The sequence below is a fragment of the Sinohyriopsis cumingii genome, chromosome 5 (assembly GCF_028554795.1).
Source record: "Sinohyriopsis cumingii isolate HCF-2022 chromosome 5, ASM2855479v2, whole genome shotgun sequence".
In the NCBI taxonomy this organism is placed as follows: domain Eukaryota; kingdom Metazoa; phylum Mollusca; class Bivalvia; order Unionida; family Unionidae; genus Sinohyriopsis; species Sinohyriopsis cumingii.
The window spans coordinates 20212618-20237082 of NC_142965.1; the positions used below are offsets into that span (position 1 = coordinate 20212618).

The window sequence follows — 24465 nt, forward strand, 5'->3', positions numbered from 1 at the left end:
ACTTTTGTCTCAAATGATTTGGTATTTACATGATATGAATATATTAAACCAATTGATATAATATCAGTTTTTTGTACCTTGTATATTTCTCGATGACATGTATATGATGAAAAATCATTCCATATTCCACTGGAATCAATGTATGTCATTTGAGCAAGCCTAATAGGTTATAAATCTGCACATTCTTATCTAGGCCTAACATTCTGTCCGTCTGTCTGTCAGCATTCTCCTTCTCTTTCCCCACCATGTTGACTGCTTATACACCTGTAATTTGTATCTGTTTACCTTCATGTTAGCATTAGTTTTTCCTTACTTCTCTATCTGAATAACTAATGAATATGGAATACATTGATTCATTTATTTATTCAGTGTACTGCCATGTGGATTGATAAGTATGTGCAGGAATAAGTAATGTGTAGAGTTGTGATGTATATTTGTAATCAATGTATATAATTGTCATTTTCAGGGTAAAAGTTCCTATAATTTACATTTCATGCTACACAATAAATTGATTTTTATACACTTAATTTGCATGCTGCATGAGCTCAAGATTAGTTTTGTAACACAATGTTTTATAGACAATATTTACACAGGTAGCTACAGTTAATTATGATTGACAATATTTACACAGGTAGTTACAGTTAATTATGATTGACAATATTTACACAGGATATTTACAGATAATTATGACTGGCAATATTAACACAGGTAGCTGCAGTTAATTTTGATTGACAATATTTACACAGGTAGCTACAATTCATTACGATTGACAATATTAACACAGGTAGTTACAGTTAATTATGATTGGCAATATTTATACAGGTAGCTGCAGTTAATTTTGATTGACAATATTTACACAGGTAGCTACAATTCATTATGATTGACAATATTTACACAGGTAGCTGCAGTTAATTTTTTTGACAATATTTACACAGTTAGTTACAATTAATTATGATTGACAATATTTACACAGATAGTCACAGCTAATTATGACTGACAATATTTACACAGGTAGCTGCAGTTAATTTTGATTGACAATATTCACACAGGTAGCTACAATTAATTATGATTGACAATATTTACACAGGTAGCTGCAATTAATTTTGATTGAAAATATTTACACAGATAGTTACAGTTAATTATGACTTGACAATATTTACACAGGTAACTAACATTACACATGATGACAGTGCTCTAAACATCTGATAGTGATAGCCTGAATCATTGCCATGGGCCCTTCCTGTATTCTAAGTCAAGTTCCCACATGTAACTAATATTAGATATGAATGGTATATTTAATATTATTTCCACAGGTAATCAAAGCCAAATTAATCTGGCCCCTTTTTCCCCCCATACAATCTTTTAGTCATTACACTGATTTAAAAAAATGACATCCATTTTGTTTTCAACATGCCAGTACCAAAAGATAAGCAATTCAAATCTATAAAATTTGTTGTTACATGTCTTAGTACACATAACCATGAATGTTTAGATGCAGTGTAAGAATCAGGTAATAACTAAGTACATGTAGGCACTGTGAGTCACTATCACTAGGCCTGAGGATTACAGGAACATGACCACTGATTCAGACCAACCATTATGGTGGCATCAAAAATTTAAAAGGAGTGGTTTTCAAAATATGACTCAAACAATTTAACTGAAAAAAAAATATAAAAAAATATGACAGCCCAACAAGTGGGGCTCAAGCAGAAAAGCTCCACCCCCTCCATCTGAAAACCCTACCCCCTCCATCTGAAAGCCTTACCCCCTCCATCTGAAAACCCCATCCCCTCCATCTAATACTAATTATAGTTGGTTGATTAAGATTACCTCATGATTAGAACCAATTAGTTAAACACAATATACCTCACCTTAAGATCAATATTTTTAATGAACTCAATCAATCACTTAATTTTTGTTAACAAACCTACCATTTTTCTTTAGACTGGAACAACTTTGTATGCAGTGTTAGCAAGGATGATTGAACTCTCTGCAATCTGCAATGGCCCAACGATGACGAGGTTAGTTGTACTTGTAGCGTAATTTTCCTTGATTAGATCCAGAAGGAGCTGTACTTGATTTTGTGGATAGACCCTCTCGAATGTCAGATCAAATGCCACCTTTTCTGAGCCAGGGCCATTGATCCTACTGGAATGTTGAAAAATAGTATAAAATTAAGTTTAATTTTCAAACATATAACTTTTCAGTTTTTCAATATAGTAAAGTACATAGATTTTTCCAAACATTGTTACTATTTTTAATTCTGATGATTAACATTAAATGTGACTACACTGCATGTTCCCATTTTTCTCCAAGCAGTAATAAATACACTATTTTCTGTAGAATTGACGAGGGACAAACTCTGGGGAGTAAGTCAACTCCAAAATAACACCAAAGGAAGATATGTTAGTTTTAGTTAGAAAGACAAAAAAGACAACAAACTAAAAATCACACCATGATGAACATAGAAATAACAAAAAAACACCATAAGTGTGCAAATTTGAAGATCTCTCTTCTGTACTCAACTGCCAACAATACAGACCTGGTTCTTTCCTCACATCAGAGTCTATACATTTTATTCATTTTTTTCATTTTTATTTTGCTTTTTTAAAGATATTTTTATTTTGCTTTTTTAAAGATATTTTGTTCCAGTTTTCAAGCCTGTGTTAAGTATATGAACAGCTTCTGCCTTGTAACTATTTATAGAATGAACATGGGATTCTCTATCATAAAAGATAATTAGCTACACCAAAGACAAACAAGCATTTTCATCATTTGGAGGTGAGAGTTGTTGAACATTCCACAGCATGGTCTTAATGTTTTATTTTAATTTGTACATGTTCTGAGTAGAGGCTCCATATTCAAAGCAAAGGATGTGTTGATTTGTGGAACATATGAATGACTCACGGGAGTTGATGTTTCATAGACGAGTTTGATGTGAATTGGCTGATTCAATATTGTTTAGACATGTGAGTAAACAAATTGTCATTTCTTTAAATCTATTTTCATGTTCATTAACAGTTAGGTTACCTACTGGGCCTAATTACAAATGAAATTAAGACTATCAGTATATGGTTATAGTAAATGGGGTTCATGAGTCAAATGAAGTAAGAAATCAACACCAATCCCAACTCCCACATCACAACTATCAGGTTAAAGTAAATGGGGTCTATGAGTCAAATGAAGTAGGAAATCTTCACCAATCCAGACTTCTACATCACAACTATCAGGTTAGAGTAAATAGGGTCCATGAATCAAATGAAGTAAGAAATCAATACCTATCCTGACTCCTACATCATAAGTATCAGGTTAGAGTAAATGGGGTCCATGATTCAAATGAAGTAAGAAATCAACACCTATCCTGACTCCTGTATCATAACTATCAAATTCAGCTGCTTACATTGCAGGACTATGCATCCAATTGTCATACTGTTAGTCAGACTACACATCCAATTGTCATACTGTTAGTCAGACTATGCATCCAATTGTCATACTGTTAGTCAGACTACACATCCAATTGTCATACTGTTAGACTACACATCCAATTGTCATACTGTAAGTCAGATTACACATCCAATTGTCATACTGTTAGTCAGACTACACATCCAATTGTCATACTGTTAGTCAGACTACACATCCAATTGTCATACTGTTAGTCAGACTATGCATCCAATTGTCATACTGTTAGTCAGACTACGCATCCAATTGTTAGAATGTTAGTCATTGAACCCCCTCTCCTCCTAGTCCCTATATACATTTATCTATAGCTTTAATTTAATTTGTAATCAGCATGATGTTTATATTAAGAGATCACTTTTTACCTAGATATATGGTAGTGTTATAAACCACAGGTGAGACTGGATGTCAAATGGCATGATGATTACATTCAGAGATCACTTTTTAACTAGATATATGGTAGTGTTATAAACTACAGTTGAGACTGGATGTCAAATGGCATGATGATTACAATCAGAGATCACTTTTTAACTAGATATATGGTAGTATTATATACTACAGTAGAGACTGGATGTCAAATGGCATGATGATTACAATTAGAGATCACTTTTTACCAAGATATATGGTAGTATTATATACTACAGTAGAGACTGGATGTCAGATGGCATGAAGATTACATTTAGAGATAAAATTTTATCTAGATGCAAAGTAGCGTTATAAAGTACAGGAGAGACCAAATGTCAAATGGCTTGATTATATTTTGTGAAGTCACTTTTTACTTAAGTGCATGGTAGTTCTCTGAACTCTGGGAGAGGCTGGATGTCAAATGATAGCATGGTTACATTATGAGTTCTATCTAGGTGTATACTAGTGCTATAAACTACAGTGACAGCATTACTGTTATGTATATCTATATTATGTGTCTTAATTTTATGATTATGGATTGTAAGGGTCATTTACTAATTAATACTAATTAAATACTCACTTTTTAAGACTTTACATTAAGCTGCTGAGGTCATTCTTAAAACAGAGTAGGTAGTTTCAAGGTCGAGTTGTGTTCTTATTCATGTATACATGTGCATTTGATTTCTGACTTCAGGATTTGACTTCATGTTTTATTGAAAATAACAGGATGACCTAATTCCTGATTAGCTGGCAAATAAAGTACTTGACCTTGTTAGCAAGTTTGGGTGCAATGAAGATGAGTCAATGAACCTCTTTCTGGTTTAAATACTATCTCTTAGCATTCTATATAAGAGATGTTTACCTGAAAATGAGGTATTCCTGCATATACATCAGTCTTAGTGGAGATATTCAATTATGATCATTTGGAGTGGATTTTATTTATTTAATTCTATCATTTATTGGAATTATAAATTGCTTTGACTATTTAGACTTATTATCTGTTTCAGAATTACTGTGAATTCATTTAAAGACATTTTTTAATTATATCATTGTGATTCAAAAATACTATGGCACATCAGTACAATAGTGTGAACTTCATCTAGAATACGTCTGGGACATATATGGATTATTTGCCACTTCTGGACTTGTGTGATAGAACATTTTGGGACTATTCAGGATTTCATTCAGCATACTCTAAGTTATATTTAAGTTTTCAATTTGTAATTTAGGGAAACAAATTATATTTTTAAATTTACAAAACTTGTTGGTTTTCTTCTATTTTGTTACTTATTTTAAAATCAGAGAGTCATAACAATTTTGAGGTCACTTTTTATAGGAGTATAGTAGAGCTACACCTTTTGAGAGAGACTGGATGTAATATGACATCAAGATTAAATAGTGAGGTCAGTTTTAACCTAAGTGTATAGTCACATTTGATTGAAAAAACAAACTGTCTTATTTAAAACTGAACTCTCAAGTTAAATAGAACAATAATTAAAACTTCATCACATCTACAAAATTTGAGGAACATATTGACTCAAATGATAGCCATATGAAATGCATTTACTTTGTAACTGTATCTCCAGTTTTTAAACTTATCCCATTATTGAATAAAATAAAAAAAAGCACATAATTGGATATGTCTTCAAATAATATCACTTTATGAATGATAATTATATTTCAGAATTAACAGGTAAAAGTTTCTGGAAAACCTTTTAAAATTTTCTGCTATGTAAAATCTTGAAACTTAACCTTAAATGATAAAATTGTCATATACCTTGCTATATGATTTATCCATGTTTGTTGATCATTGTTATGGTTGAGTAAGTCATTCTAATACCAATATCAAATTAATGGATCTCCCTGATTAATGATACATTACAGTTTAAATTTGTATCCTTTTGTGAATGTCAGCAAATGTTCTATTATTTTTTAAATCTTATCACCTGTCAACCATCCTACCCCATCATTATAAATGCAGATTTCAAGCTAAATGTGTTTTTAGAATCTGTAATTAAAATTGCTACTAATTCTAAAGGAATGTTTTAGCATAATTTAAAAAATCTGGGATTTAACAAAGTCCAGACAAGCATGAGTTGCAATCTATTATAATAAATATAAACTTATTATACTTGTCTCCCTTTTTATACTATTATTCAATACAAGTTTATTAGATTTGCCTCCCTCTCTTCTCCATGCTTTTCAAGTTCTTAACAAAATTATGTTATGCATTACATTATATGAGACAGGAATGAAATGGAACTGTATCATAAAAATGTGAAACAAGATGAATATACACACGTGAAATTGGTCACTAAGCAATTCTTGTAGGTGGGTATCCTGTTGCCTCTTGTGTACAGGTCTTTTAGCTATAAGAAACAACATTAATAATTAATGTTACACTAGCGCAATGGGATAGGGATTAAAGCCATGTAAAGAGTTGTGTAATTACCATATAATAGAGTTTTGCAACTACTAAATAATAAAGAGATGAATAATTACTGAATAAAAAAGAGTTGTGCAATTACTAAACAAAAAAGAGTTGTGTAATTACTAAATAATAAAGAGATGTGTAATTACTAAATAATAAAGAGCGGTATAATTACTAAATAATAATGAGTTGTGTAATTACTAAATAATAAAGAGATGTGTAATTACTAAATAATAAAGAGTGGTATAATTACTAAATAATAATGAGTTGTGTAATTACTAAATAAAATAGAGTTGTGTAATTACTAAATAAATGAGTTGTGTAATTATTAAATAATAAAGACTTTTATGTAATTACTAAATAATAAAGAGTTGTGTAATTACTGAATAATGAAGAGTTGTGTAATTACTGAATAGAATTGTGTAATTACTGAATAATAAAGAGTAGTGTAATTACTGAATAATAAAGACCTGTGCAATTACTAAATAAAAAAGACTTGTGTAATTACTAAATAAAATATTACTATTATTATTACTATTGAATAATAATGAAATAATTGAAATTACCACTTCAAATACTCACATCTTCCACAACTAAAATGTTTGACATTTGTTGCATGCTATGTATTTTTAACTTTTTTAATCAGAATTATATTGTTAGAAAGTAAATCATGTAAAATATGAAATCCAACCTAACTGGATTACAAATGAAATCTTAAATGCCATGAAAACACGAGACAATTTCAAGGCTATAGGAAACCATACATAATATAAAGTATGAAGAAATAAAATAACCAGTATGATTAAAATAGCTACTGGAAATTATTATAAATCAATGCTTGAAAACAAAAAGAAGAACTAAAATTCTATTTGGAAAGTTTTCAATGAACTCATTGGGGGAACACACAAAGATCAGACAAATAAAATTCACTCACTTCTGGTAAATGACACCATAGTAACTGATGACACTGACATTGCAAATGTTTTCAATGATTTTGTCATTAACAATCAAATCATTAAAGATGAATTGAACAATGATGCTGCCAGTTTTAGAACAGCTGTCAAAAGGAATCTGACTGTATTTGGCACTTATATAAGCAATGCCACTGTGAAACAAGTCCTAAGTTATAAAGGTTGTGTAGTCCAAGTTACTGCTAACCATCCAAGATACTGCTAACCAATCAGTCATGTGAATAAATTGAAACATAATGACTTCTCCTTGACAAAAATTATGCACTTGATGAACATTTTGATGTTTTGATTACTTCACAAGTATATGAGACTACTATATATATTTATACAGTGCCCCTGCCTACAGATCTGTTATCAAGTTCATGAAAGAATCTTCTTTTCTTCACAGCATACAGAAATTCAGTATGAGAGTGAACTTAACTTTATCATCATCTTGATATTGTGTGTACAGTACATGATCAACTAGGAATAATTCTGATTTGATATATTTATGCAACAACCATGAGAACCATTCTTTCTCAAGTTTTAGTTACCACTCTGTAATCCTGGGACTGGATGTCAGAAGAAACTGTACATTATGTTAATGAAAACTTGTGTTTGGGTTAACTATTGGAACTTGGGCAGTTTTGTTTCACTACAATCAGGTATGAATGTGAATTTCTCTTGATTATTTGTTACTTTTACCTTTCATAATCATTCTTTTCACTGAAGGGGGTGTAATATCAATGCCTTGCACATGATAACTAACAAAATATATTGCACTTACTGCAACAGAAAGAGGACATGAATGTGTCTGCCTATTCCAATAACATAATATTGAGGACATGAATGTGTCTGCCTATTCCAATAACATACTATTGAGGACATGAATGTGTCTGCCTATTCCAATAACATAATATTGAGGACACATGTGTGTGCCTATTCCAATAACATAATATTGAGGACATGAATGTGTCTGCCTATTCCAATAACATAATATTGAGAACATGAATGTGTCTGCCTATTCCAGTAACGTAATATTGAGAACATGAATGTATCTGCCTATTCCAGTAACATAATATTGAGGACATGACTGTGTCTGCCTATTCCAGTAACATAATATTGAGGACATGAATGTGTCTGCCTATTCCAGTAACATAATATTGATGACATGAATGTGTCTGTCTATTCCAATAACATAATACTGAGGACATGAATGTGTCTGCCTATTCCAATAACATAATATTGAGAACATGAATGTGTCTGCCTATTCCAATAACATAATATTGAGAACATGAATGTGTCTGCCTATTCTGGTAGCATAATATTGAGGACATGAATGTGTCTGCCTATTCCAGTAACATAATATTGAGGACATGAATGTGTCTGCCTATTCCAAAAACATAATATTGAGGACATGACTGTGTCTGCCTATTCCAGTAACATAATATTGAGGACATGAATGTGTCTGCCTATTCCAAAAAAATAATATTGAGGACACGTGTCTGCCAATTCCAATAACATAATATTGAGGACATGAATGTGTCTGCCTATTCCAATAACATAATATTGAGAACATGAATGTGTCTGCCTATTCCAGCAACATAATATTGAGGACATGAATGTGTCAGCCTATTCCAGTAACATAATATTGAGGACATGAATGTGTCTGCCTATTCCAGTAACATAATATTAAGGACATGAATGCATCTGCCTATTCCAATAACATAATATTGAGAAAAAAGATCAAAAGATTCATTGAGCTAATTATAGAATAAATATAAATATAAATAGAGTATAAATATAGTTTGTGAGGCATTCTCATTAAGTCAATATTGTCTGATTTGGTTTTATGTCTACTATGTAACCTAAGAAATGTTTTTAATCAGCTGAATTTTCAAGTTTCTTAAGTATCAGAAAGTAAGCAATCGCTTGTGAAAAGAAAATGATGTAGAAAAAAATCGGTGTATCTCTCTCCCTCTCTCTCCATGAACCTCCACTGAGCATGCAGTAATGCATGCCTATTTTAACAAGACTACATCGACTCTGAGACAAGAAAGCATGGTGTGCAGTGTATTCTCCTAGAACCACCATGGCAGTTCTGTCAGGACATGCAGACGGATTCTCAAGGTTTTTCTTCTTAATGCTTTCCACACCCACCATGATGAGTGGGTTTAAAAAAATTGCTGTACTGTATAAGTATGCATAAGTGTGTGTTTGTATTTAAAAAAGTTCCTTGGTATGATGGAATCAAGGTAGATTAGTTCTTCAGCTAACTGTGTTACCCTCTTTAAATAAAGTCATCATTATTATGATTATTATTATTATTATTATTATTTTAGAGAAAAGATTAAAATATTAGAAAATTCAGCCTAATATCTTCTTCATTACTCATCAATGCAGATGTAAACCTTTATTTCTTGCAGACTTGTGTAGAAAAATACATGTCAGTGTAGATGTATACCTTATTTATATGTACACCTGCATAGAAAATACAAGTCAGTGTAGATGTATACCTTAATTACATGTACACCTGCATAGGAAATACAAGTCAGTGTATATGTATACTTTATTTTCATGTATACCTGCACAGAAAAATAAAAGTCAGTGTAGATGTATACCTTAATAAACATGTACACCTGCATGAAAATACAAGTCACTGTAGATTTATACCTTAATTACATGTACACCTGCATAGAAATAAAAGTCAGTGTATATGTATACCCTATTTACATGTACATCTGCATATGAAATACAAGTCACTGTAGATGTATAGCTTAATACACACGTACACCTACACAGAAAATACAAGTCACTGTAGATGTATACCTTAATTACATGTACACCTGCATAGGAAACACATTATAAAGTGGTGCTTACATTTGAGCAGAATGATAGTGAATAGTTCTTGAACAGGTTCGAGGTTGGAACTAAAAGGTCGGAGGACCATGCGAAATTCAAGAGGTCAAATTTCATGCTGATTATGGTGTTGGCTGAAAAAAAAGAAAAAACAAATAATGACAAAGATATTGTTATCTATATCTATATTTTGTTGTAACTCTTGGTACATGATTTTTATCTAATTTTATCAGTTGTATTCATGGCTGTAGATTATGTTTAGTTAGATTCTGCCTACCTGACAGGGTCTGTTAACAATGTAAAATTACATAGGATCAATAAATAGATGTTTATGTATGTGTTGACAATTACTAAAAATAATCTTAATAATAAGACTTAATGATAACTTTGGGTTAATTTCTCATTGGCTTATGGCATTTGGAAAGTTCCAGAAGAATCCAGTAACTTCCCATTGGTTGGGTTAGGTCACATGAATAGGCAAGTTCAAGATAAACTGAGTAGTAAGATCCATCACATGGGATATGATGTGAAATATAGTCATAATAGAATGTGAATATTAGGAGATAACTGAACAATCAGATCTATTCATATTTTGCAGTCATCCTTATTTTTTATGTTCCTGTTGTAAGTCTGCAGACATGTTTTATGTTGTACTTAGATATTATTTGAGAGGAAAACATTTGTTTGGATTGTTCAGTGGAAATAGGTAGGGAACATTAATGGATTATAGTATTATTCTTGAACTATTGTGAATTATTCAAAGGTTCTGGATGATGCCATTTTGATAACATCATAATCCGCGGCAGAGTCATAACAGATATCTATTAGTATTTGTCACAAATTAATGTCAAAGCTTGGTGCAAGAACTAGTATGATTTGCCTCAACATGTTAAAATCTGACGATTCCCTTTTTAAAAGCAGACAACTTGAATAAACAAAACCCACACATTTAGAAACAAAATGATCAAACTTTGATAGTATGAACCTATATTACATGACAGTGTGACAAATAAATTAATTATGCCAATATAAAAAAGTACTGGTATGGTACAAACATATCATGGTTCAAACATAACAAATCATGTGACAAACATAATATATCATGTGACAAACATAATATGTTATGTTACAAACATACTATATCATGTATCTGTCCTTCTGACCCTTGATAAATGAACTTCAGTAACATCATACTGTTGAAAGGAAAATTTAAAGTCAAAATTAATTTCCCTGAGAATACTTACCCATTCACATAAAGATTCAGAAATAAACTCTGCTAAGTCCAAAATCAAGCACTCCCAAAAAGATGAAAATTTATTATTTACATCTATATATCAGGTAGTGAAGAAACTCTTACAGATTACCACCCTTGTTACCCCTTCAAAATTTAATCCAGTTAAGCTTGAGCAAAATCAACAAGGATGTGTGGGAGAGCTTAGGTGGCACTCTACAGTTTCATATTTTGCATAGAGCTAGAATTTTAAAGAAAAAGAATTTACCCAGCTTTTCTCACTGGTTATATGGCTATTTAAAAAAGACATTGTATATCTTAGGTATAATTCAAAGAACCTTTAATTCCCTTTATTATGGTGTATGATTGATGGGTGTAATGTGAGTTATAGAGCATACAGCTTGGCCTTACTCCAGATGTGCACCTTTCAAAAAAGTGCTAGCTCCGCTTGGTCATTTTCACTTCCTGAACTTCAGAGGTAAATTGTATAAAAAAGAGCTGATAACTTTTTTTACATTTTATGTATGTGGTAATTCATTCATTGCACTTTCAGAAGCTTCACCTTACATACATCACTCTTTCAAAAGTACATAATAACTGGTGAGCGCCCCCATAAAGAGAACATACGATTTTATTACTGTATGATTTAATTTTGATTGTACGGCTGAAACATTTAAGTTGCAAGCATCAAAACAGTTCTTTTGAATAATTATCCTGTATTTCCCCCCACAGAACAGTATTTATGAGTGTCAGAGTTTCTAACAAGTCCAGCCCCCCTCCCCCTTAATGATAAAAAGTGAGCTATTTTAAAAATGCACATTACATTTTGTAAACATAGCAACCAATGTTATGCTGAATGACAGGAACATGAAACTATCCAGAATTATTTCTGAGACATCAACAATGAATTTACAGTTTGAAAAGGGATGGAACTGATCAGGTTCATAAAGCTCAAAGCTCAAAGTGTACAATATTTGCCTATTGTTTAATACGGAAGAAGCGAATTCGCTTTCTCATCATTTATTTTTTTATTTCATTGCAAATAAATGAAAAGAAACATTTTTACCATATATTTCTTTTACTTATTGCAACAGTTTTAAATTTGACTCTATTCCTATATTCTAAGACTTCTAATTTCCCCAAAATTAAGGTCACAACTCACACAAACACGCCTCATGGCAAATTATGTAAGCAAGAGCAAAATAAGCATAATTAGCTTATTTTCATGGTGTTTTTCAGCATGCCCATTATGGAAGGTAATGATAAAAATGCTGAATAAATAATATCCACAGCCACTCTAAAAAGATGATGACTTGGGGGCCTTTTCCTTCATTTAAATGCACAAGGAATGCATTCCTCTTTATAAAATGTCATTGTAAAATTTAAACAATAAAACCTGACCCACACAGCCTTTTATCATCCAGGGCCAAAAGCCTATTTAGACTGCCAACCCCCAAACTAGCAAGAGAATCCATGTGAAGAGGACAATATCAAACCCATATTTCAATATAATATTGTTTTAAAGAAAAGACTTTGGCTGGATTCATCAGCTTATTATATGAATTAAATTGGATATGCATTGATCCTACTTGACTTTCCAAGGTGCAAATCACACTTGCTTGTGATGACACCACACTGTCAGTCAGCTTACTGGTATGTATTCAGTGGAAGTTTTGAGTTTGAAATAGTGTTTGTATGATTCAAAATTACTTGTTTTACTTCAAGCCATTGAGCGATGGATGTCTGAGGTTATGACAGTAATGAATATGAGAAAACTGAAATCTACAAGCAGGACTAAGCTTTTATTTTGACTGATACCAAGCATCTGATTAACTGAAATCTACAAGCAGGACTAAGCTTTTATTTTGACTGATACCAAGCATTTGATTAACTGAAATCTACAAGCAGGACTAAGCTTTTATTTTGACTGATACCAAGCATTTGATTAGCTGAAATCTACAAGCAGGATTAAGCTTTTATTTTGACTGATACCAAGCATTTGATTAACTGAAATCTACAAGCAGGATTAAGCTTTTATTTTGACTGATACCAAGCATTTGATTAACTGAAATCTACAAGCAGGACTAAGCTTTTATTTTGACTGATACCAAGCATTTGATTAACTGAAATCTACAAGCAGGACTAAGCTTTTATTTTGACTGATACCAAGCATTTGATTAACTGAAATCTACAAGCAGGACTAAGCTTTTATTTTGACTGATACCAAGCATTTGATTAACTGAAGTATGAGGTGTAATATACAAGTTCTTTATAATGGGTACTGAAGACCCTTTATTGTCAGTAACTGTTATATACCAGTTCCTCCACCAAGCCATCCAAATAGCTATCTGTTTAAAAGAAGTATCCTGGAGAGCTTATAATTACTTACCTAAGGAAATGCCCTGTACAAGTAATTATGAAGCTAATGCGATGTACCCAATGAAATACCCTGTACAAGTAATTATGAAGCTAATGTGATGTACCCAATGAAATACCCTGTACAAGTAATTATGAAGCTAATGTGATGTACCCAATGAAATACCCTGTACAAGTAATTATGAAGCTAATGCGATGTACCCAATGAAATACCCTGTACAAGTAATTATGAAGCTAGTGGAATGTACCCAATGAAATACCCCGTACAAGTAATTATGAAGCTAATGGAATGTACCCAATGAAATGCCCCGTACAAGACATTGTGAAGCTAATGCAATGTACCCAATGAAATACCCTGTACAAGGCATTGTGAAGCTAATGGAATGTACCCAATAAAATACCCCGTACAAGACATTGTGAAGCTAGGTAAAAGTATCCAAGTTAAAACATTTTTAAGGATGGAGGGTATTATAGAACCTTATGTAAGCTGTTCATTTCTGTGGATTATTCCTACCTCTAGTATTTGTTGTTGCTGCATGTCAAAATACAGTCAAATGTGTTTTCAAGATCACCTTTATTATGTAGTCACCTATTGGATACAGCCTGTGTTTTAAAGAGCACCTTTATTATGTAATCTCCTGTCTTATACAATTATATGTCCCTTCCATGAATGTGCAGAACAAAATAACCCTATATTACAAGGCAACTCATTCGTGTTTCTTGAGGTAGTTGCTGAATGCAGGTTTTTGAACAAAAAACATAAAGCAAGGAACCAGTCTACACATTACTGTATAGAACAAAAAACATAAAGCAAGGACCCCTCGTCACATTGCTGTATAGAACAAACAACATAAAGCAAGGAACCCCTCCATATATAACTGTATAGAACAAAAAACAAAGCAAGGAACCCTTCTACACATTACTGTAACATATGTAGAAGATATTTAGATTCAGTCTGCAATGAAACATTAGAAAAACACTTTAACATTAAATTATATTCAAAAATATAGATAGAAAAAGAAACTAAAAAGAATTACTTACAGGTCACTGGTGGTGCAGCAGTTGTCATTGCATTCATGCAAACTTCTGAAACATTAACCCTCGCTTCATAATAACTCTTGGAAAGGGGTTTAAACATGATAGATCCAGTAAGCTTCCATGATGATCCACTGAAGACGACTTCATTCTTGAGCCCAGTTAGAAGCTGCTTCATTTGCTGATCTATCAAGGGCTCAGGACCAAGGAACACAGTGGAGAAAGTGAATTCTGATTTGGCCTTGCTATAATAATAATAATAATAATAGTAATTAATGATGCTGCTGATAATAATTATATAATCATAATAATAACTGAAGGAGAAAATGATTTCATATCTCACCTCATTGAAGCTTTAAATAGTCTAACATCGTTTTCTATGATGCCCAAGTTGAGGTACCATAATAAGTTGATAAAAATAAAAACAAAAAACAACTTTGATTTTTCTTTCTTTTTTTACATCAGTTTTTTAGATATGCTAAGAAAATATTTCCATAATCCACCCCTTAGGAGCCAAATTTTACTAGGTGAAAGTCACAGGCTTTGATTAACCTTGCTAATGACACCCTCTATAACCACTATAAGAAACAAAATTCATGCTTCAGTAATTACCTTGATTAGCCACAACACAGGTTTTTATTAACCTTGCTATGACACCCAGCGAAACCACTATAAGAAACAAAATTCACCTTTTAGTAATTACCATGGTTAGCAACAACACAGGCTTTGATTAACCTTGCTATGACACCCTCTATAACCACTATAAGAAACAAAATTCACCCTTCAGTAAATACCATGCTTAGCCACAACACAGCTTTGATTAACCTTGCTATGACACCCTCTATAACCACTATAAGAAACAAAATTCACCCTTCAGTAATTACTATGCTTAGCCACAACACAGACTTTGATTGACCTTGCTATAACACCCATTATCACCACTAAAAGAAACAAAATTCATGCTTCAGTAATTACCTTGATTAGCCACAACTGCTGAGGACTCACATAAAATCCTTCTAGTCCAATTATCTTATTCAAGACACTTACTTAGTCAAGACACTCATTCAAATGGACAATACCAAACCAGCCTATTGAAGATAACCTACCACAATGTGTACTCAATATGGAAAGCATTCCAACCCCACTAGGTCATCAATGATTGCTGCATAGCATGGAAAAATCTAGTTTTAAGGATGCAGTACAAAAAGAGATGAATTAAATTATCAGGTTTTATGACTCTAACATCGTCATCCAAAATATTAAATAGAAAGACAATTCCAACAACAGTCAGTGAAACATGAAATATAGGTAACAGTGATCTCTTTTTGCTCTAAGGGTATGATCACTTACTAAGAAAACTTCAGGATTACTCAAACATCACTGATGATGCAAGCAATAAAATTAGTAGAAACAGTAACAAAACTAACAATAATAATACTACTCACCTGTACTCATCAATGTAACAGCAAGTATCTCGAGGTTGAAGATATGACAATTTGTCAATCAAATCTTTCACCTGTTTGAAACAAGTTAAACCAGTCAATATATACTTTAATGAGAGATTATAATTCTTTGAATATTTCAACCCTAATCAAGACTATAAAAATTGACTTTGCATATTTCAACCCTAGTCAAGACTATAAAATTGACTTTGCATATTTCAACCCTAGTCAAGACTATAAAAATTGACTTTGCATATTTCAACCCTAGTCAAGACTATAAAAATTGACCTTGCATATTTCAACCCTAGTCAAGACTATAAAATTGACTTTGCATCTTTCAACCCTAGTCAAGACTATAAAAATTGACTTTGCATAGTTCAACCCTAGTCAAAACTATAAAAATTGACTTGCATATTTCAACCCTAGTCAAGACTATAAAAATTGACTTTGCATAGTTCAACCCTAATCAAGACTATAAAAATTGACTTTGCATATTTCAACCCTAATCAAGACTATAAAAATTGACTTTGCATATTTCAACCCTAGTCAAGACTATAAAATTGACCTTGCATATTTCAACCCTAGTCAAGACTATAAAAACTGACTTTGCATATTTCAACCCTAATCAAGACTATAAAAATTGACTTTGCATAGTTCAACCCTAGTCAAGACTATAAAAATTGACTTTGCATAGTTCAACCCTAGTCAAGACTATAAAAATTGACTTTGCATAGTTCAACCCTAGTCAAGACTATAAAAATTGACTTTGCATAGTTCAACCCTAGTCAAGACTATAAAAATTGACGTTGCATAGTTCAACCCTAGTCAAGACTATAAAAACTGACTTTGCATATTTCAACCCTAATCAAGTCTATAAAAATTGACTTTGCATAGTTCAACCCTAGTCAAGACTATAAAAATTGACTTTGCATAGTTCAACCCTAATCAAGACTATAAAAATTGACTTTGCATAGTTCAACCCTAGTCAAGACTATAAAAATTGACTTTGCATAGTTCAACCCTAGTCAAGACTATAAAAATTGACTTTGCATAGTTCAACCCTAATCAAGACTATAAAAATTGACTTTGCATAGTTCAACCCTAGTCAAGACTATAAAAACTGACTTTGCATATTTCAACCCTAATCAAGACTATAAAAATTGACTTTGCATAGTTCAACCCTAGTCAAGACTATAAAAATTGACTTTGCATAGTTCAACCCTAGTCAAGACTACAAAAATTGACTTTGCATAGTTCAACCCTAGTCAAGACTACAAAAATTGACTTTGCATAGTTCAACCCTAATCAAGACTATAAAAACTGACTTTGCATAGTTCAACCCTAGTCAAGACTATAAAAATTGACTTTGCATAGTTCAACCCTAATCAAGACTATAAAAATTGACTTTGCATAGTTCAACCCTAGTCAAGACTATAAAAATTTACTTTGCATAGTTCAACCCTAGTCAAGACTATAAAAATTGACTTTGCATAGTTCAACCCTAGTCAAGACTACAAAAATTGACTTTGCATAGTTCAACCCTAGTCAAGACTACAAAAATTGACTTTGCATAGTTCAACCCTAGTCAAGACTATAAAAATTGACTTTGCATAGTTCAACCCTAGTCAAGACTATAAAAATTGACTTTGCATAGTTCAACCCTAATCAAGACTATAAAAATTGACTTTGCATAGTTCAACCCTAATCAAGACTATAAAAACTGACTTTGCATCTTTCAACCCTAGTCAAGACTATAAAAATTGACTTTGCATATTTCAACCCTAGTCAAGACTAAAAAAATTGACTTTGCATATTTCAACCCTAATCAAGACTATAAAATTGACTTTGCATCTTTCAACCCTAGTCAAGACTATAAAAATTGACTTTGCATCTTTCAACCCTAGTCAAGACTATAAAAATTGACTTTGCATAGTTCAACCCTAGTCAAGACTATAAAAATTGACTTTGCATATTTCAACCCTAGTCAAGACTATAAAAATTGACCTTGCATATTTCAACCCTAGTCAAGACTATAAAAATTGACTTTGCATATTTCAACCCTAGTCAAGACTATAAAAATTGACCTTGCATATTTCAACCCTAGTCAAGACTAAAAAAATTGACCTTGCATATTTCAACCCTAGTCAAGACTATAAAAATTGACCTTGCATATTTCAACCCTAGTCAAGACTATAAAAATTGACCTTGCATATTTCAACCCTAGTCAAGACTATAAAAACTGACCTTGCATATTTCAACCCTAGTCAAGACTAAAAAAATTGACCTTGCATATTTCAACCCTAGTCAAGACTATAAAATTGACCTTGCATATTTCAACCCTAGTCAAGACTATAAAAATTGACCTTGCATATTTCAACCCTAGTCAAGACTATAAAAACTGACCTTGCATCTTTCAACCCTAGTCAAGACTAAAAAAATTGACCTTGCATATTTCAACCCTAGTCAAGACTAAAAAAATTGACCTTGCATATTTCAACCCTAGTCAAGACTATAAAAATTGACCTTGCATATTTCAACCCTAGTCAAGACTATAAAATTGACTTTGCATCTTTCAACCCTAATCAAGACTAAAAAAATTGACTTTGCATATTTCAACCCTAATCAAGACTATAAAAATTGACTTTGCATATTTCAACCCTAGTCAAGACTATAAAATTGACTTTGGTGGCGCTATACAGTTTCGCATTTTGCATAGGGTTAGGAATTTAAAGAAAAAGAATGTCCCCGGCTTTCCTCACTGGTTATACTGGCTATTTAAAAAAGACCTTGTATATCTTAGGTATAATGCAAAGAACCTTTAATTCCCTTTATTTTGGTGTATGATTGATGGGTGTACTATGGGTTATAGAGTATACAGCTTGGCCTTACTTCAAATGTGCACCTTTCAAAAAAGTGCTAGCTCTACTTGGTCATTTTCACTTCCTGAACTTCAGAGGTCAATTGTATAAAAAAGAGCCGATAACTTTTTTTACATTTTATATATTTGGTAATTCATTCATTGCACTTTCAGAAGCTGGTATTGTCTAGTCTGGCAAAATTCATTTTCCCTATTTTAATAGCTGCTATGTATAGTGTACTTTAGACTAATTCAGACTGATTTTTTAACACAAGGGAGCAGTCATTTTAGTTAGCAGTGTGCTTAAATCATGTAAAATTTCCAAAAGTACAATATCCAAAAGAAATATCATCCACATTACATTAATGTAGCATAGAGGTATGCAAACGTTCTCTCCACTGTGCATGTTTTAAATGCGAACTACTTCACCTTACATACGTCACTCTCTCAAAAGTACATATTATCTGGTGAGCGCCACCATAAAGAAGATGTAGGTATTATTTTTTATGATTTAATTATGTTTATATGGCTGAAACATTTAAGTCGCAAGCATCAAAACAATCCTTATGAATAATTCTCCTGCCTTTTTCCACACAGAACAGTATTTATGAGAGTCAGAGTCTCTAATAAGTCCAGCCTACCCCCCCCCATGATAAAAGTGAGCTATTTTAAGAATGCACATTACATTTTGTAAACATAGCAACCAATGTTATGCTGAATGACAGGAACATGAAACTAGCCAAAATTATTTCTGAGATATCAACAATGAATTTTACAATTAGAAAAGGGAGGTAACTCATCAGCTTCATAAAGGTCAAAGGTCAAAGTGTAAAATATTTGCCTATTGTTTAATATGGAAGAAGCGAATTCACTTTCTCTTCATTTATTTTTTTATTTCATTGCAAATAAATGAAAAGAAACATTTTCACCATATATTTCTGTCACTTATTGCAACAGTTTTAAATTTAAGTTGACTCTATTCCTATATTCTCAGTCTTCTAATTTCCCCATAATTAAGGTCACTACTCACACAAATATACCTCATGGCAAATTATGTAAGCAAGAGAAAAATGATCATAATTAGCTTATTTTCATGCTTAAATGCAATATGAATGTACCATTTTATTCAGAACATCATACATAATTATATGAAAATAAAAAAAATAATTGCAAACATTTTTTTATTTTCTTTAAGGTGGCGCTATACAGTTTCGCATTTTGCATAGGGTTAGGAATTTAAAGAAAAAGAATGTCCCCGGCTTTCCTCACTGGTTATACTGGCTATTTAAAAAAGACCTTGTATATCTTAGGTATAATGCAAAGAACCTTTAATTCCCTTTATTTTGGTGTATGATTGATGGGTGTACTATGGGTTATAGAGTATACAGCTTGGCCTTACTTCAAATGTGCACCTTTCAAAAAAGTGCTAGCTCTACTTGGTCATTTTCACTTCCTGAACTTCAGAGGTCAATTGTATAAAAAAGAGCCGATAACTTTTTTTACATTTTATATATTTGGTAATTCATTCATTGCACTTTCAGAAGCTGGTATTGTCTAGTCTGGCAAAATTCATTTTCCCTATTTTAATAGCTGCTATGTATAGTGTACTTTAGACTAATTCAGACTGATTTTTTAACACAAGGGAGCAGTCATTTTAGTTAGCAGTGTGCTTAAATCATGTAAAATTTCCAAAAGTACAATATCCAAAAGAAATATCATCCACATTACATTAATGTAGCATAGAGGTATGCAAACGTTCTCTCCACTGTGCATGTTTTAAATGCGAACTACTTCACCTTACATACGTCACTCTCTCAAAAGTACATATTATCTGGTGAGCGCCACCATAAAGAAGATGTAGGTATTATTTTTTATGATTTAATTATGTTTATATGGCTGAAACATTTAAGTCGCAAGCATCAAAACAATCCTTATGAATAATTCTCCTGCCTTTTTCCACACAGAACAGTATTTATGAGAGTCAGAGTCTCTAATAAGTCCAGCCTACCCCCCCCCATGATAAAAGTGAGCTATTTTAAGAATGCACATTACATTTTGTAAACATAGCAACCAATGTTATGCTGAATGACAGGAACATGAAACTAGCCAAAATTATTTCTGAGATATCAACAATGAATTTTACAATTAGAAAAGGGAGGTAACTCATCAGCTTCATAAAGGTCAAAGGTCAAAGTGTAAAATATTTGCCTATTGTTTAATATGGAAGAAGCGAATTCACTTTCTCTTCATTTATTTTTTTATTTCATTGCAAATAAATGAAAAGAAACATTTTCACCATATATTTCTGTCACTTATTGCAACAGTTTTAAATTTAAGTTGACTCTATTCCTATATTCTCAGTCTTCTAATTTCCCCATAATTAAGGTCACTACTCACACAAATATACCTCATGGCAAATTATGTAAGCAAGAGAAAAATGATCATAATTAGCTTATTTTCATGCTTAAATGCAATATGAATGTACCATTTTATTCAGAACATCATACATAATTATATGAAAATAAAAAAAATAATTGCAAACATTTTTTTATTTTCTTTAAGGTGGCGCTATACAGTTTCGCATTTTGCATAGGGTTAGGAATTTAAAGAAAAAGAATGTCCCCGGCTTTCCTCACTGGTTATACTGGCTATTTAAAAAAGACCTTGTATATCTTAGGTATAATGCAAAGAACCTTTAATTCCCTTTATTTTGGTGTATGATTGATGGGTGTACTATGGGTTATAGAGTATACAGCTTGGCCTTACTTCAAATGTGCACCTTTCAAAAAAGTGCTAGCTCTACTTGGTCATTTTCACTTCCTGAACTTCAGAGGTCAATTGTATAAAAAAGAGCCGATAACTTTTTTTACATTTTATATATTTGGTAATTCATTCATTGCACTTTCAGAAGCTGGTATTGTCTAGTCTGGCAAAATTCATTTTCCCTATTTTAATAGCTGCTATGTATAGTGTACTTTAGACTAATTCAGACTGATTTTTTAACACAAGGGAGCAGTCATTTTAGTTAGCAGTGTGCTTAAATCATGTAAAATTTCCAAAAGTACAATATCCAAAAGAAATATCATCCACATTACATTAATGTAGCATAGAGGTATGCAAACGTTCTCTCCACTGTGCATGTTTTAAATGCGAACTACTTCACCTTACATACGTCACTCTCTCAAAAGTACATATTATCTGGTGAGCGCCACCTTTGCATCTTTCAACCCTAGTCAAGACTATAAAAATTGACTTTGCATCTTTCAACCCTAGTCAAGACTAAAAAAATTGACTTTGCATAGTTCAACCCTAGTCAAGACTATAAAAATTGACTTTGCATATTTCAACCCTAGTCAAGACTATAAAATTGACTTTGCATCTTTCAACCCTAATCAAAACTATAAAAATTGACTTTGTATATTTCAACCCTAGTCAAGACTATAAAATTGACTTTGCATATTTCAACCCTAGTCAAGACGAAAAAAAATTGACTTTGCATCTTTCAACCCTAGTCAAGACTGTAAAAATTGAAGATAAAAAAAATAATGTATAGAAGTTTAAGTCTACAAAAGTCATATTGTTGAAAAATTTATATGGACAAATGTGAAGCAAAGAACATGCTTCTGAGGATCACAGTTATTTTTGGAAAGCCATTTTCTTAAATGTGCATCACAGTTATTTTTGGAAAGCCTTTTTCCTAACTGTGCATCATTGTCATTTTTTGGAAAGCCATTTTCCTAACTGTGCATCATAGTTATTTTTGGAAAGCTAATTTTTCATTGGATTAGTTGCAGTCAAATCTGACTTTTTGGGTCTGAATAAAAAAAAAAAACCAACCTTAGATGACAATCGTTTTGCATAAAAATAAAATTTGAACAGACTTCATTTCCTGCTTACAAAGTGAACATTTAGGCACTTTTCTTTATCAAAACATCTTAATAGTAGATGATGATAGTACATGATTATAGTACATCCTTATAGGTACATGAAGATAGTACATCTTTAAAGTACATGATGATAGTACATAATGATAGTACATGATGATATTACATGATGACAGAACATCTTTATAGTACATGATGATAGTACATGATGATAGTACATGATGACAGAACATCTTTATAGTACATGATGATAGTACATGATGATATTACATAATGATAGTACATCTTTATAGTACATGATGATAGTACATGATGATATTACATAATGATAGTACATCTTTATAGTACATGATGATAGTACATGATGATAGTACATGATGATATTACATGATGACAGAACATCTTTATAGTACATGATGATAGTACATGATGATATTACATAATGATAGTACATCTTTATAGTACATAATGATAGTACATGATGATATTACATAATGATAGTACATCTTTATAGTACATGATGATAGAACATCTTTATAGTACATGATGACTATTAATAGTACATGCTGACTCGATAGTATGTGTTGACTATTTATAATACATGATGACTATTTATAGTACCTAATGTCTATAGTACATGATGGCTATTTTTCTAAGAAGAGTAAAAGATGAAACAGTAGCTGAAGCATTTTGTCTTTGGAGATTTTACCTCTACAATACAGTCCCAGGTTTATTTCAGTGAAACTTTTAATTACATTTGTATTCATTTACCTCTATAATATTGTCTTAGGGTTTAATTAGCAACAGAACAAATATTAATTACAAGAAAATTTAGAATCCTGTGTACACAGATAAATTGGACCTTGCACTTTGTAATATAATTCTCTTGTAATGAGTTCAATTTTGAACCAGTGACTAAGTCATAATATATTATCAATCAATATTATACATTAATAAAGAAAATCTGTACCTATCAGCCTAGGAAATGATAAATATAATTAACAATTCTTTGAACAACTTAAAGTAATTCTTGCTTTTACTCACAATACAGGCCAAGAAAATAAATGAAAACTATGAGGAGAAACAATGTTGTAAAAGATATAGGCCATGAAAGGGAATGAAACACTGTTGTAAAAGATATAGGCCATGAAAGGTAATGAAACACTGTTGTAAAAGATATAGGCCATGAAAGGGAATGAAAACACTGTTGTAAAAGATATAGGCCATGAAAGGGAATGAAAACACTGTTGTAAAAGATATAGGCCATGAAAAGGAATGAAACACTGTTGTAAAAGATATAGGCCATGAAAGGGAATGAAAACACTGTTGTAAAAGATATAGGCCATGAAAGGGAATGAAAACACTGTTGTAAAAGATATAGGCCAAGAAAGAGAATGAAACACTGTTGTAAAAGATGTAGGTCATGAAAATGAATGAAAAAATGTTTCTTACAATATAGGCTATTAAAGGGAATTTAGACAGAGATTTGAAATAATGTTATTCATAATATGGGTCATGAAAAGGAATGAAAACAGAAGT

The 24465-nt window shown here is 31.9% G+C and overlaps 1 protein-coding gene and 1 long non-coding RNA gene across 4 annotated transcripts in view; one reads left to right on the forward strand and one right to left on the reverse strand.

The window, feature by feature from the left end:
* The window catches only part of LOC149798746 (uncharacterized), a 126792-nt gene that overhangs the window by 80335 nt on the left and 21992 nt on the right, over nucleotides 1-24465 (forward strand). For all 3 annotated transcript variants that reach the window (XR_016421025.1, XR_016421024.1, XR_016421023.1), the window contains one exon: nucleotides 1945-2021. This is a non-coding gene — a long non-coding RNA (uncharacterized LOC149798746). The remainder of the gene's footprint in view (nucleotides 1-1944; nucleotides 2022-24465) is intronic.
* Nucleotides 1-24465, reverse strand: part of LOC149798748 (uncharacterized) — a 337174-nt gene that overhangs the window by 2607 nt on the left and 310102 nt on the right. Inside the window, exons 87-91 of the mRNA XM_089957621.1 lie at nucleotides 16189-16259; nucleotides 14750-14988; nucleotides 10123-10235; nucleotides 6163-6230; nucleotides 1932-2148 (exon numbers count right to left, since the gene is read on the reverse strand). Coding sequence (XP_089813747.1) covers nucleotides 1941-2148; nucleotides 6163-6230; nucleotides 10123-10235; nucleotides 14750-14988; nucleotides 16189-16259 — 699 coding nt within the window. The 3' untranslated portion in view covers nucleotides 1932-1940. The remainder of the gene's footprint in view (nucleotides 1-1931; nucleotides 2149-6162; nucleotides 6231-10122; nucleotides 10236-14749; nucleotides 14989-16188; nucleotides 16260-24465) is intronic.